Source organism: Atractosteus spatula, chromosome 13 (genome assembly GCF_055471065.1).
Source record: "Atractosteus spatula isolate fAtrSpa1 chromosome 13, fAtrSpa1.hap1, whole genome shotgun sequence".
NCBI lineage: Eukaryota > Metazoa > Chordata > Actinopteri > Semionotiformes > Lepisosteidae > Atractosteus > Atractosteus spatula.
The window spans coordinates 20536384-20551759 of NC_142718.1; the positions used below are offsets into that span (position 1 = coordinate 20536384).

The 15376-nt window shown below is 32.8% G+C and overlaps 1 protein-coding gene across 10 annotated transcripts in view; it reads right to left on the reverse strand.

Annotated features, from left to right (window-relative positions):
- Window positions 1-314: 314 nt before the first annotated feature.
- tns1b (tensin 1b) overlaps window positions 315-15376 on the reverse strand; it is a 262650-nt gene continuing 247588 nt past the window's right edge. For 7 of the 10 annotated variants that reach the window (XM_088931353.1, XM_088931351.1, XM_088931349.1 and 4 more), the window contains 7 exons: window positions 15176-15253; window positions 13732-13803; window positions 12367-12393; window positions 11235-11403; window positions 10773-10841; window positions 10416-10445; window positions 315-7031 (listed from right to left, as the gene is read on the reverse strand). In XM_088931353.1, coding sequence (XP_088787479.1) covers window positions 6890-7031; window positions 10416-10445; window positions 10773-10841; window positions 11235-11403; window positions 12367-12393; window positions 13732-13803; window positions 15176-15253 — 587 coding nt within the window. In that variant the 3' untranslated portion in view covers window positions 315-6889. The remainder of the gene's footprint in view (window positions 7032-10415; window positions 10446-10772; window positions 10842-11234; window positions 11404-12366; window positions 12394-13731; window positions 13804-15175; window positions 15254-15376) is intronic. The other 3 variants (XM_088931354.1, XM_088931352.1, XM_088931358.1) reach the window with 1 other exon arrangement.

A 15376-nucleotide genomic window follows, 5' to 3' on the forward strand; every position in this document is an offset into this window, starting at 1 on the left:
TGTGAATGTCACAGTTTCAGTGTGTGTGAGCCAAACCTCACTTAGCTTATGTGTATACAAATAATTCACCATAAAAAATCAGCGTTTCGATTCATAAAATGGCTGACCTTTGAATTATCTTTCGTCCAAAGTCCACATTTGAATTTATTGTCTGTTAATTTATATGAACAAGGGATCATACTATGAGACACAAATTTTTTATTTTATCCTGTATAAGTAAGATATATGTCTGAACCTAGTATGCTTTCTCCAAGGCAGAAATACGTACAACAGAAAGATATAATTTCAAGCAATGATATAGTTTAATATAGCTCTTTTATATTGCCTTTATTTAATTTTCAGAAACAATAAAGCCATACAATATAAAGCAAATAAAAATACACGAAAGATCTGTACAGCCATGTTAATACATTCACACGTTCTATATCATTAACTACAGTATCATTAAGTAAAGGGTACATCACAGGGCTAGGGGTAGAAAATACACTATCTTCTAATATAAATATATACTGTAAACAGGGGTTGTCTCTATTTTGTTCGTTCTATTCTTATAAAGGATTTTTAAATTGTTGATGGCATCACACAGATTACCAATTACATTTGATTGCATAAGTAGCTGTCAAATTAAAAGAAGACATTGCAAAATGTTAGAATTGCAAAATGTTAGAATGTTAGAACAAATACATTGAAATAAATTACTGTTCTTAAGTAAATTTTTATATTTCTTGTGTCACTGTCATGTTCACTTCAATTTTTGGGACAAAAAGCAGTAGTATTATGTGTAATAATGTATGAAACAGGCACATGATTTGTAATGTTGTCAGATATTTTTTTACTGGAAGCTAAACCTTGTCTGCAGTCATGAGAAAGTGGCACAGGCAATGATATAATATTCTGAACTCTAAAACTCATGCTAACAATAACAGTACAGATAAAAGTACTGTAAGTCTAATTTAGTAGCTCTATAGCAGCATGAAAGAACACTGGTCATTACAATTTAATTTATAATGCAACCACTGTGATGTTGGAAATCTCACGGAATGCAATATTTTTCCAATCTTACAACCTTAAACTTATCTTTCAACATATTGGGTCCAGTTATGCTGGGAAAACCATTTGCAATCAGAAACCTTTTCGTATGATAGTGATATTGTTCTCACTATGGCTAAGAAACCGTAGCTTAATATCACTGTTATCATGTCTTCTTAAAGAAGTTTTAAGAATTTTAAGGCTCTTAATGGGGTTGTATCTCATTTATTTCAAAATTAAGACCTTTTCAAGTCTCCAAGCAAAAAAGCCAAAATAAGTACAATTTTTCAAGGAACAAATTAAATATATTTTAAGCTATTTTACACTTTCAATATCAATTTTAAAACATGGAGAACTAAATTACTTTTTAATAAGTCAATAGAAATAATCTGTATTATGTTTTTATTATTATTTCAGTTATTAAGTAAAATAGTAAAAAAAACTACCAGACAGAAAACATTACAAGTATTTATATTATCCTTTCTTTGCCAAAAATATTTGCCATTGTTTGACCTGGTACCATGTTTCATACAGATCCATATACAATATGTACAAACGTTTGTATGGTTTCTGTTTGAATTAAAGCTTCAGTTCCATCCCATTGAAATGCATGGCAGTTGTTCTTACTAATTTTACTCATAAATGTGAAATGTCCTATAGTTTCTGTCTATGATACCAAATGCAATAAAAATAGATTGCATATCTTAATGTTCTTTAGAGATACATGGGCTTAGACAATATTTGAAATAGCAGTTATTAATAATCCAGATCACATAATGGAGCATGCCTGAAATGCAATTGCATTAGCCAAGCCAAGACTTCTAATTTTTTCCATTTTCCCTGGGGTTTGCATTGTTGATGCTAGACTGATTGACATTCTGAGTTTCAAAGAGAATCTATATAAAGAAATGCAGATAGAGAGATAATAGTGCTGTGTGATTTTGCCTTCTAATGTTTTCTTACGTATTATAAGTATAAAATGAATTTATTGACAGTTTTATCATTAGAAAATCCATATGGTGAGCTACTTAATCTTTAAAAGGTTCAGACACATACACAATATGAAGCCATGTGTTTCCTTATGCAAACTGGTGCTTTTAGGTTTCCCAAATGATAAATGATGATCTGGATACTCTAAATTCCATTGGTCAGTAAGCTCTGGCTTATATAAATTTACCATAATGACATTCACAATGTAAACTTAGAAATCTATGATGCATTTTACAAACCTTCAGGCACCAATCTGACATAACCTGAATCTGCTGCATGTTATTTCGACAATCCATCTTTCTTAAGGGACAAAAAGGTTGAAAGTGAAGTACTGTACATATGAATTACCGAAGAACTCTCTTCTATTAACTTGTTTTTCTATATTTAGATTTCCTTTCAATCACTTCATATATCACCTTATGTGAGAATGTGCCATGTTGTTGTGTTTTATAGCAAACTGAAGTATTTTCTGCTGTTTTTTCATCATTTCTGTAAATAAGTACAACTTTAAACAACTCAACTACATTCTCCACAAGCCAGTGTGGTTGAAGACAATTGTTCTGGTCACAGGTAAAACCAGGAAGCTGGGATTTATAACAGGGTGTCGAACTGCTGGCTCAATTTTATGCGTTTGCACCAGAGTAATAAGAAAGAAAAAAAATACCAATAGAAAAGCACGTAGACATTATATTGTGAGTTTTCTAAAACTTTTATACTCTAATACTAGGTAGGGAATATGAAAAGGCTCAGCTAGAGCTCAGACAGAGCTTGGCTTTTGTGTTTTTTTTATAAAAGTACTGTATATGTACAGACTGATACTATAAATATTCAATTTGCAGTGGAGTGTATTCATCTGCTGTCAGAAACAGGCATATTTCACACACAATTATACACCTGTTTATGTAACCCATATTTAGTTGTTTTTTCTCAACATGATACAAACAAGTGCTGCACAACGATTAAGTTAGATTGAACCCAATAAAAGTTTATGTACGTTGGATTTCTCTGATTTTTTTATCTGTATGATTCTATTGGCATATAGCTCCCACTGTATATTTTAAATGTCTATTACCAGTTTGATTTAACTGTACTTAGCTTCCAATTACAAAAAATTTAACTTTTGTTTTTATTAATTTTGAAGGCAAATAAGTCAATATATTTTTTAAAAGAACCATTTTTTTGCCATTACATCAAATTAACATTTATCAGCAATGTTTAGTGTTTGAGATATCCATACATGACCGGCCTGTAGGAAAGTTCTTAGTTTAATAATTTTACGTTTTTCTCTTTTTCCATGAGTAATCAGAAGTGACATTATGTCTTATCTAATTAAAAAGTTGGATTTTAATTTTATATCAATACCAAATTCCATTTACATTTATAAACGCAATGCCGTGCAAAGGTATTCAGACTCTTGCGCAGCTTTCACATTTTGTTGCTTTTAAGCTTGCAGTCATGACACTTTGTAGAAGCAATTAATAGTTCAGGTGGGTAGCTGCGTCAGCATGTGTAGGCTGCAAAGGAACAAGTTATAGGTTTATTCCATGCTGAAAAAAAGAAGAAAACACAACATTTCTGCCGTGGAGCCTTCTTCAGGTGTCACCTGAACCTCAACTCCACGTTGACACCTGAAGAAGGCTCCACGGCCGAAACGTTGTTTTCTTTCTTTTTTTCAGCATGAAGCAATTAATAGTTACTGTATGTACAAAGCCAAAATAAATAAATAAAAGAAGCAAAGTAATAATATGAAGGAAAAATGGAAATGTCATGATTGTATAAACTCAGCATGCATAGGCTGCAAAGGGACAAGTAAAGGTTTTTTCTATGCTGAAAAGAGAAGAAAAGAAACACAATGTTTCGTCTGTGGAAATGTTGTGTTTCTTTTCTTCTCTTTCCTCAAACTTGGGCCATTCGATTAATTGGCTGGTCACTGTGTAAACTAATAGTAGTTCACATAGATTCAGAATAAATAAACCTATGTGTGTAAGGCAGACAACGTTGAAAGAGCTACAGAGTTCAATTGCTGAGATGGGAGAAAATGTTTGTACCAAATGACCTGAGTGACCCTGCAAAAATGTGGCAAAAGGTATTGTGGTCAGATGAAAGCAAATTGGAACTTTGTGATTTAAATACCAAGTATTACATTTGGTGCAGAACCAACACAGTATATCTCCAGGTCCACACCTGGTTTAAACCAGGTCCCTGCATTCAAGCATGCTGATGGCAGAATCATTTTATAGTCTTCTCCTCAGCAGGCACTGGAAAATCTTTTATGACTGAGTGAAAAATGGATTACTTAAAATTTTAAAGAAAATTAATCTTTCAACAGGTCTGTTATGCAAAGCACAAGGCCAAACTGACAATGAATGACTTTAAGTGGCCCAATCAAAGTCCGGACTTGAGTACTTCTAAAAATCTGTTAAAAACTCCTGTCCGTAAGCGATGAACTTAACTTGAACAAATAAGCCAAAAGGAATGGGCAAAAATTGCATCAAGCTAGTGTGCAAAGATGAGCTAAAAAGTCTTTCAGCAAAAGCTACTTCCGTTAGATATTGAATTCACAGGTCTGAACACTTATGCAATCAACATATTTCAGTTTTTTTGCTTTAGTTTTTGCTGAATTTAATTTTTAACCATAGAAGTAAAATAGTAGAATGAGTAAAATAGTTTAAAGAAGTGTGTACGCATCAATTTGCAATTTCACAAAATGGGACAATAAAGGTAGGGTCTGAATACATTAGCAAGGTACTGTATATATCTTCAAACTTATATACAGTATACAAACTCGAAAAAGACAAAATAATATGTTTTGGCACTGTTTTTGGCCTGAAAGTTTTAATTTGTTTGGGAATCACATTAAATGCCATTTTCCACATACTTAAGGAAACAATAACTTTTTCAAATATTTTATTTATTTAACCCCTTACATGCCTATTTGGATCCAACTAAGAAAACACAAGGCAAGAAAAATGATGCAGTGAAAAAATATTCAAAACATATAGTGACAAGCTTTAACATACATACACTTTACATCTTATATATTTCTTAAATGTTGTTCAAAATCTGTCGATTTTGACATCTTAGCCAAAATAAAAAGTATTTTAAATGCTTTACGTAATCTTTACGTAGACTATACAAGAATTTTATATATGAGTTAACATAGAGCGACATAGCAAAAAAATAAATATTTTAGTAAAGTCACTTTTTGTATTTTATATATATTTTGATTAGCTTACTTTTCGGTATGGTGTGTGTATATATACTGTATATATACTGTATATATATTTAAAGTAAAGCGATCTGTTGAGCAGTGATAGGAAATTTTCTCTCTATAGATGTCGTAGCTATAAATCTGATTGTGGCTGAGAGGACAGTAATCCTTGGCTATAAAATGGCTTGTTCTGCAAAAATCAGCCTTCAGTCTGAGAAGTAGATACTGTACATTGAAATATAGCAGTAATCTGAATTTGTAAAGGAGCTCTGCTGGGAGTATTTTTGGAGACATTAGCACTCAACTATTTTAAGAGGACTACACCTTTTCATCATTTTAATATTTGAAATTTGTTTTGAATAATATGTCTAAAATGAAACCAGGAAGAAATGATGCTTGCATTCATGCATTATTATAAACAATATTACACATATTTTCCCCTCTTTTGACTGCTACATATGTTAACATTCATAACTGCATAAACAATGTCCTCAGTCAGTATATATATATAAGGTTAGAACAGGACAATTGTTTTTTAGGATAATTTAAAACTGGGAAACTTACACTTAGCTCAAAAAATCGGCAGCAAGGTTACAGTTTTAGTTTTACATGCAGAACAGTGCAATCACCCAGGTGTCAATTTCTGGGTCTCTCCAGTGTTAAAAAAAACTCCTTGTGTATTTCTAGATGCTGGAGCATCTCAGTGTGTATAACCAGAATAAGCCATTTGTGTTTTTTCAATCAGGAACTGTCCTCTCACAAAAAGCAAAGCAAAGCCTAATACAAGACTACAGCTAAATGCAGTACATTCAGGAGTCCCGTGTCCACAGTCCACAGGCAAAAGCAATCCGTCTATAAGTGCTGAAATCTATTGTGCTCTAGGATTGACTAATCGAACTAGATATTTTTTATCTTTGGGAAATAATACCTACAAACATTAACAACTATAGGAATACAATGTGCACGGATGTAAATATATTATCTCATGTATTTGGGAGAGAACATTTCTGTTCTCAAGAACATTTGCACCCATATACATTATAAAACAAACACTATATTTTTTTTTCTGGGACTTAGAACGAAGTGTTTGCAACATGTATATGAAGAACGTTACAACAAGCTATCACGCATATTTCCTTGACTACACTATACTACGGTATGTATTATTATGTAAGATAACATGGGTGCAAACTATATTCAGAAACTTAAAATGAACACTTTTACACTGATAGAATTACATCCATTTTAACAGGCATGTTCTAAAAAATGCTATTAAAGGTTCTTTGTTTGAAATGGACCATCAATTAAAATCACTTACTGTACTTTAAATACATTCTATTCTTTGGTTAATCAATCCAAAGCCCGTAAGATTTCAGTAAACCCTTTTTTCATTCAACTTTGCTTTTTTCTTTTGCCTTCTCCTAAAGTAAGCTCACCGACATCATTTCCTCTTTTTTGCTCTTTTGTGCACAAAGATAGAGATTATCTCCCACCATTACCATTCCTGCCACTGCCCCTTGATGCACTTTCTCTGTCTCCATCTCGGTTCAACTCTAAGTCCTTCCAAGAAAAACATCACCAACCAAAAAACAAAATGTAACAAATAAAACCAAAACAAAAAAGCTCCTCCCAATAAACAAAATGACGGCTGATGGGAACTCATCGTTTCTGTGAGCCAATCATCACCTTGGAGACAAAGTTGACAATAGCTGTGGCAGGTTGGTCTGGGTCCATCTCAGCAAACAAGTGGCTGACATTATCTGTTGTGCTTCCTTGTTTCCGGGCCACAAATCCAAAAAATCTGATAAATAGAGAAACAAAAAGTTAAAAGTATGTTAGGAATTAGACAGACCTCTTTCCTTTCATCAAAAGCTTTTTTTTCCTTAGGAATACATCAGACACTTTGAAATTTCTGTGAGTTTATATTGTAATTAAAGTGATTTTTATTTAATTTACTCAATATTTTATTCAATATTGTATGACGCGGCAAACTTCTGCACAAACACAGAAGTGATGTGAGAATTAAAAAGGGTATCGATATTCATCTGCCAAATAAGGGGAAAAGAAACTATTGCAATAAAAACCAGATTTGCTCTTAGTCATGTACAGTTTTATTTTACTGCATCACCACACAATTTAATCAGCAACACACAAATAAACCAACAACAGAATGTGACCAGGTCATCCAAGTCTATCATTGCGAGTGTTAAAAACAGAAGCAGGTTGTAATGAGATTAATTGCATGCTTTACTAAGGTTTATTAACTGGTTATGCAACTAGTAGCAAGCAACAAGCTTCAAGAAAAGCAACAACAAAGCTAACAGAAACAAAAAAAAAGCTGATATAAAAGTTTATACAGTTTAAAAGAGAAAAGAGATGAATGAGAAAGAGAGACAGCCAAGAATCTAGAATCCAGAAAGATAATTGTACTGTACAGTATGTTGTCAGGTTTTAGTGTCTCTAAATATCATAGTTTTTATGCTTTTGTAGACTTTATATTTCAGTAGTTTGGTGAAACACTAATTAATGTGAAGAAATGATGGATTTTATAATAACATCACTTTATTAACCCTTTACAATTTCGTGCATTAGGAATTATCTTTTTGCAGACCCCAGCTTGCTCTCCATGAGACAAGCTTGGGGTCAGAGCACAGGGTCTGCCATTGAACAGCACCCCTGGAGCAGTTGGGGTAAGGGCCTTACTCAGGAGCCCAACGGAGTAGGATTCCTCTGCTGGCTGCGGGATTTGAACCGGTAACCTTCCAGTCGCAGGCACAGATCCTTAGCCACAGAGCCACTGCTCCACCCGTCATATATGTTATAGGGATAACATATTACAATTTGCCTTAACTGATCTTGATGAAGAAGTGGTAACCTGAGTGTAAGGCCAAGGCTGATGTGTCTCTGCTCACTTAAAAGAAATGAGCCAGGGAGCTACTGCAAGGGTGAAGATGAGGTGCAGGGAGGTATGTGAGATAAGATGAGCACAAAGAGCTCTCAGGAAGATATCTGAGATATTTTTATGTAAGAGAACAGAAGTTGGCAATATTAAAATTTGACTGCCTCCGAAACTCCTGGAATTTACAAACACCGTTTCAAAGGTTCTGTTAAATTATTTTTATAGAATTTATGGGACAGTATATTAAAATTTGGCATAACTTGCCTGGCTGAGGAAATAACAGCCTGACTGTAAGGTCAGTAAGGACTGTAAGACCCACAAAAGACAGGCAACAAATGCTGCTGCTACTAGTAGGAATAGCAAAGGATGACAAGTCACAAATGGAGAATAGTAAAGTACAATTTGTCTCTGGTGAGAGTAAAAGCTGATTTCAAGAAAAGATGCTTGTAAATGGCACTCAGGTAGTAATATATTTATGCATTAGAACAAAAGTGAGAGAGACTAAAATTTGACCTTTTCCAAACTTCTGTTTACAAACTCCATTAGTAATTAGATCATATTTATTTTTGTGTTTTTTATACTCTGTCAGGATCAGTATTTGATTTCACTTCTATGAAAATGAAAACTTACAAAACATACCCAAAAAGAAGAATTCGTAATAAGTAAAAAAAACTTTTGGCTTTGAAAAACTTTGTAAAGCTGCAGATTTGAGATATCTGTTCCTCACCAGTATAATAGTAAATTGCTATTTGAAGAAAAAATCTTGAGACATTGTCATGTCAGTTACAAAAATAATATAAGACAATACAAGTTATTTGCACTAAGCATGATTTAAATTTATAAAATAAGTGAAAAATAAATAAAAATGTTCTGAGATCCATTCATATTCATTCATGTTCATGTGAACAGAAGAGCCCTTATCCTCTGATTCAAATGAATATAAGCCCTTATTTGAACAAGATTAGACAACTGTACTGACTTGGGTATTGAATAAGGTACCAGACAGGTTTCAGTATGTCCACTGTTCTGCAGCTCATGAGTGGATCTTTTGTTCACAGAAATTGTTTTAGCATAAGATTATTTTATTGCATGTTTATAGTAACATTTATTTTAGGTATGTAATATTTTAAGGTACAGTAAGTAATATTTTAAAACATAGTTTTAAAACATAGTTTCAGTATAGCTGTTTTATAATATGGTTATACTGTTGGTTTTATTAGGTCATATGTATTGTTACAGGCTGAGGTACAGTAGGTGACAGTGGAGATGTCTCTAAGAATCTACACAATGGGTAACACTTAATAGTGGAATATTTCCACTTCCTAGAGCTTCAAACCAAGATATGTGTACTTACTTGTGCTGGGTGTGAGACACACTGATCTTCTGGTTTAGTTTAGTTAACTAAGTTCTGGGTAAATGATTGAGAGTATAAGATAAAAGACAGAGAACAGACGAGCGAGATGAGACCAAAAGTGAGAGAGGAGACAGGAGAACAGAACTTGAAAAGCATGTGTATTGACAGAAGCATGTGCCAGGCAAGAGGTTCTTGTTCAAGGTCATCCAAAGTATTTGAACCTTGTTAAGAGAGCTTGATACTGTATATTGTAGATTTTAGGGAACTTTCCCTGGGGAAAAATTCCTAAGTGAAGAATCCCTTGGATAAAAATGATCTATCCTGCTTAGTGGGTGCATTCCAGAATAGGGAGATAGGTTCCCCCTTATTTTGGGGTTTGCAGAGAGATTTAACTGCAGGTTGTATTCTAAGTTTACAAGGCAGCTAATCTCTTATTCTGGCCTTTGTGGGTGTTAAGAGTTTAATACTTTGTAAGAGTCTGGGATTTTTCTGTTTGGTTAGGCCTCTGGGTCCCCTTGTCTATAAACTTGTAATGTGCATAAGGAAACTTGTGTGTTATACGTATATGTTGTGTGTAATGTAGTGTGTGTCACTGTTACTGTTAATAAATATTTGTTTAACCAAGTGTGCCTGAATTATTAGTCTTTTCACCAAAGGTCTGCCAGAGAATAAAGAACTCACATGCCTCAAAAGATAACAACCACGCGAGTATATTCTTGGCAAAATCTTTATAAGTTGGGGGTTATGGTTATTTATTTTACTTACTGAATTATCTGTTCAGTCAGTTCCCGATTTTCTCAATTTTTGAAACCTTGCATTTATAACAGTATAAAGATCCCTTTAGCTAACCTTACATAACAAAGAATTACATAGTCAAAAGAGACAAAAAATCCAATAATTTTGTTTTTAACAATAATAACATAATAGCTTACTTTGCACTGCCTCCATCTGCTTTACTCCACCTGTAAAATTGTTGCAGTTAGTCTTCATTTATCAAAGTTAAGAAGTACTTTGACTCTGTTAGTGAAATTGCAATGTGTTCAGAATGTCTTCAACACATTTCTGTTGTGTCTACCCCAGTTCTAATAAGAACACAAATGCTGTGATAAGTATTGCAATATTTCACTCATTCAAAATAAACTGATATTATAAATATGAGCTAATTAACCAACAAAATAGCTTACTCTGCAAGAATTAACTTTTGTAATTTTGTTTAATTCTCACATCTCCGAAGATTAAAAAATTAACTTCTAAGAAAAAAAAAATTAAATTTGGCTAACAATACTTACTTTCTTTCCTGTGGATCCAAATCACAAAATGTGACAGTGTTGATTGGATAGTGTCGCCGGAAGAAAAGCCTTCAAGCAAGAAAAAATCAAAATTAGTTACATTATTTTGTTAGAGGTCATGGGTAAAGGTAGTGTATTGAGTATGGATCTAGTTATGCTAAATAAACAATATTTTGTTTTATCAAAAGTTCCACAGCAGCTTTTAAGATAAAGTAACTTCTTTTAATGATTGATGTTTATAAACTGTATCTGCATAACTATTGGAACTAATAATTCAAATAATTTTAACAAAATATTAAAATATGACAGCTGTTGCTCATTATATATTTTAAAAACTATACTATTTTGTTATCTAAATACTATTTTGTCTTAATTAATATTGAATAACATTAGTATTCAATACCCTGAATACTACAGCTAACTACAGTATATTATTGTAAGCAAGAAAGTAAGTTCACTTACTTTCTCTGGTTGTCTGTGAGGGTGATGCCTTGAGCAGATACTTTAAAATGTACAATGGTGGCGTTGTATGGTGGGTTGGCTGCAAGAGTTTCTGAAATTGCTTTAGCAATTGCTTGAGGGCCAGTGAGGGATTCCATGTCCACTGAGTTGATATAAAGGACATTGCAAGCTGTGAAAATAATGAAAACATTTTGTTCCATATTAAAGCAAGTAAATAAATATGTTGCACTCTTGAGATGAAATTTTAAGTCAGTGCTTATAAAACCTAGGTGAGTAGGACAATGCTTTAATCTTTTCTCAAGGCACTATAGAGACAATGTTATACTGTGTACAACACTTGTCCCTTTTGAAACAACAGTGCAGTTGGTGCTGAAGACTTGAAATAACTCCTCATATATATATGCTTTATGGAATAAATAAAAGTTTTTCTAAACTGACAAATAAAATGTCTTAAAAATGTAAAACGTCTTTATGCTCATCATAAAGGATTTCATAATCATAATGGAAGTTTCACGTTTCAGGTGTAACACTTTTCACTTTTTCATTTTTTCATTTCTCTAATGTGTTTCTCTTGCCTAGTTACTGTCCATCCTGTGGAAAACAGTCATACGTCCCATTACCTTACAAATAAAACTAAAGGAGAAGTTATATGCTATTAATGAGGTTATTATTGAGCATATCATACTAGATGCAAAATCATTTTTTTTTCTCACACCAAGCAAAATACAAAAAATAATTTTTAAATAAAACAATATTAAAAAAAAACATTTGTAGATATGTAAAAATCAGGAAAGTCAAATATTAGTAAGTTTATGTTCAGGAATTCAGCCTATGGAGATGCAGCTGCACAAACATGCAAATGGTATAGTTTCCATGCTACTGTGTAGAAAAGGTAAGTCCTTTATGAAAATTAAGTATTTTTACTGTATTGAAAAGTATTAAAGGCAAGCTCTCTAGGCATGTCTTAAAACAGGAGAGAAAGACAGAATTCCATATACTGTATTATAAAAAACACTTGCCCATGCAAATACTGCACAGCATAGAAAAAAATGATGCATTTATTTTCTTGTCCAAATCGATATTATCAAGAACGTAGACAGGGACAAAGATTCACAGATAAAATATTAATTACCATGGGCTTCTGGAGGGACCTTCTGCCCTATATTAATATGACAGTAACAAAAGAGTGGGAAAAATAGACTCATTAATGATATCATATAACTAAACAATGGCAATGTAAAATAATATAAAAAAATAATTGGCAATGTTTACTTTTATTTTTTTAGGTGTTGTTGAATGAACAACATGAATTAGTCAAATGTATTGTTATTATCACAACTGCCACAAACCATACAATTGTAGCTGAAAAACATTGCCAACATAAACAATGAAAAATATTTGAGCTGTTAATTCCTGGAAAATGTAAAACATAATAAAAGAAATCTTTTAAAGACAGTTTTATCTAAAGGAAAACAAAAGAAATGCAAAACATGTAATAATGTTTTTATGAAATCCAGTATGACAATAGATTTTCATTTTTTCTGGATTTTCTTTATCAGTTCAATTAAGTTGTTAGAAGTAAAGTAACCAAAAAATTACATTGTGATAATTTGGTCTGTGAATCTTTCTACTTATCTACGTTATTTTAACAACTATAATGTTGTATCTTTAATTGTGAATGATAACATGTTCATAAAAATCATAGAATAATTCATATTAAAAATTGATAATATTCTTGCATTTTGTGACTTGTGCTTTGTTTAAAAGCTCTTCTTTAAAACCCTTCATTCTGTTTTGGGGTATAATATGCCATCTAAATGATACTTAGCTTTCTTAAAATGCAAACAAAATAGATTCCAATTTTAAAAGGAAATGATAATAGGTAAGAGATAAGAATCCTCAAACGGAAAGAGCAAAAGATTTGCTTAAACCAGAGGTTTGTCCAATAAACAGATTATGCTTCTATATCTAAGAAAATTAAATTAAATGATTTTTGAAGTACTTCGTCATTCCATTTCCTGATGCTTTATCCAATGAAGAGTCGCTGGGGAGCCAGAGCCTATACCAGGAAGCAACAGGAGCAAGGCAGGATACAACCTGGACAGGACGCCAGTGCATCGCAGGGCACACTCAGACATGCACACACTCACGCCAATTTGCCCAGAAGCCAATTAACCTACTGGTATATCTTCATTGTTCTTTTTCTACATGCTAAAAATGTGTAAATTGATTTAAAATCTTACTATTTTTAAACTTTATTTATAGTTCATTTATTTTATTTAAGTGTACATAATTGTTATGAAAAAATAAAGACGTTTTAAATTGTATAAATAAAGATCTATCAATATACAGTATATTGTATTGTAATGGGGGGGTTTGCATTTGATTTCTGTTTAGATTCTGACCACAAAATAAAGATCAACAACACTGTGAAGTCAAGTATGTGGACCAAAACTAAAAATGAAACCTGTTAAGGGATTTTCTGATTAGTCCCTACCTGCACCCTGTTTCAGAAGATCTGAGGCTGAATTTGTAGGTGTTGCTACCTCTGGGGTTTCATCATGAGGATCTAGAGGAAAAAAAATTAATGTAAACATAAAGTAAAAACATTCAGTTAGTCCAGCAATAATTTCAATTCCCTCCTAGAGATTAAACAAATTGACTAAAAACACAGGACCTACTGAACCTGATATATTATACTATACCAGTTATTCTAATTATAATGCATATACTGTAAAAGGTCACAAATTAGAGGTAGATTATTAGTAAGCCAATCATCCTTGAGGCAGTGTGTCTTTGGAAGGTGGGAGGAAATTGAATCACTGGCACAAAATTGAGGACAACCAAAGTCCATGAAAAAGAATTTAAAACCAAGAGCGATGAGGTAGGAGTGTTAACCACCATGCCACCATATTTTGAAATGAAGTGCAAAATCACAAGATCTCAACTGACTCCTTTGACCATTGCACAATGCAATTCAATCACCAGTAAATAATGCTTTTCAAATTCAGGAGAGTGATTTAACATAGATTCATTGTTTCAGTGAGATGCAATATTCAGCTAACATAATCAGGCAGGGACTATGCATGTTACATACCATAGGTTCTTTGTAGGTAACATGAATCTAGAAATTCAGTATGTGCACAAATCAGAGAATGATTGAAGTGTCTCTAATTGGGCTTTTCCTAATAATTAAAGGGATACTTAATCTGTATGTTGTGTTGAATAAAAATATGTTGTTTAGTTGTTTGAGGGATCTTGGTAGAAAAGAATAGATTTTTAGTGAAATGTTTTTTCACTAAACATGAACAATCTTATTGTTTTTTCAAAATTATGGAGAATAAGCTTGGGCTCTGTGCTGAAGAGAGCAGGTTTACAGTTTTTAATCCTGTATGGGACACCGCAGTTGTACCTTTGAGTAAGGTACATCACTTAGATTGCTCCATTAAATAACTTTCTGCATAAATGGGACTCCAGGTCATCACTGTAAATGAGAGTTTGTTCTAAATTCTTATACCTGATTAGACAAAGGATTAAAAAATATCCTAGTCTATTCCTTTAATTTGCACTGGAACATGTCACACAAACCTTTATCAGCATGGTGTTCACAATAATAAGTATTTTTTTTTTGCTAATTCTAATAAAAGACCTCATGGACTATAACATGGTGTACATTTTCTACTGTACAAAGTATTGTGTAAATCTAATGGTGAAAGAAACTTTATAAAAGGCAAAGAAACGTTAGCAGTCAAAAACTCATGAAACAATAAGACATTGTATGAAACATGAGAAGAGACAATCTATAACACAAACATAACTGAAAAGCTGGACAGCCAGATGCCTAAACATCAGAGTTTAAATGATGCTCATAAACAGGAACCAGGAGCTTCAAAATGTCCATTTTTTATAGAGTGACATAAAGCAAAAAAAAAAAAAATTACCTCTAGCTGGGATAACAAGTTTGCAGGGAAGAGCCAGGGGGGTAATTGAGTGCTGATACACCAGTGCAGACAGACACCCTGGGAAAACAAAGAATAATACCCTTTTATCCTGTAGTACAGTATGTAGCGGTAAAACAAACGCTTGGACAGAAATGAAGATCGGAGTGGATGAAACTAGGAAGAGAGAGACGAAAGGGCAGG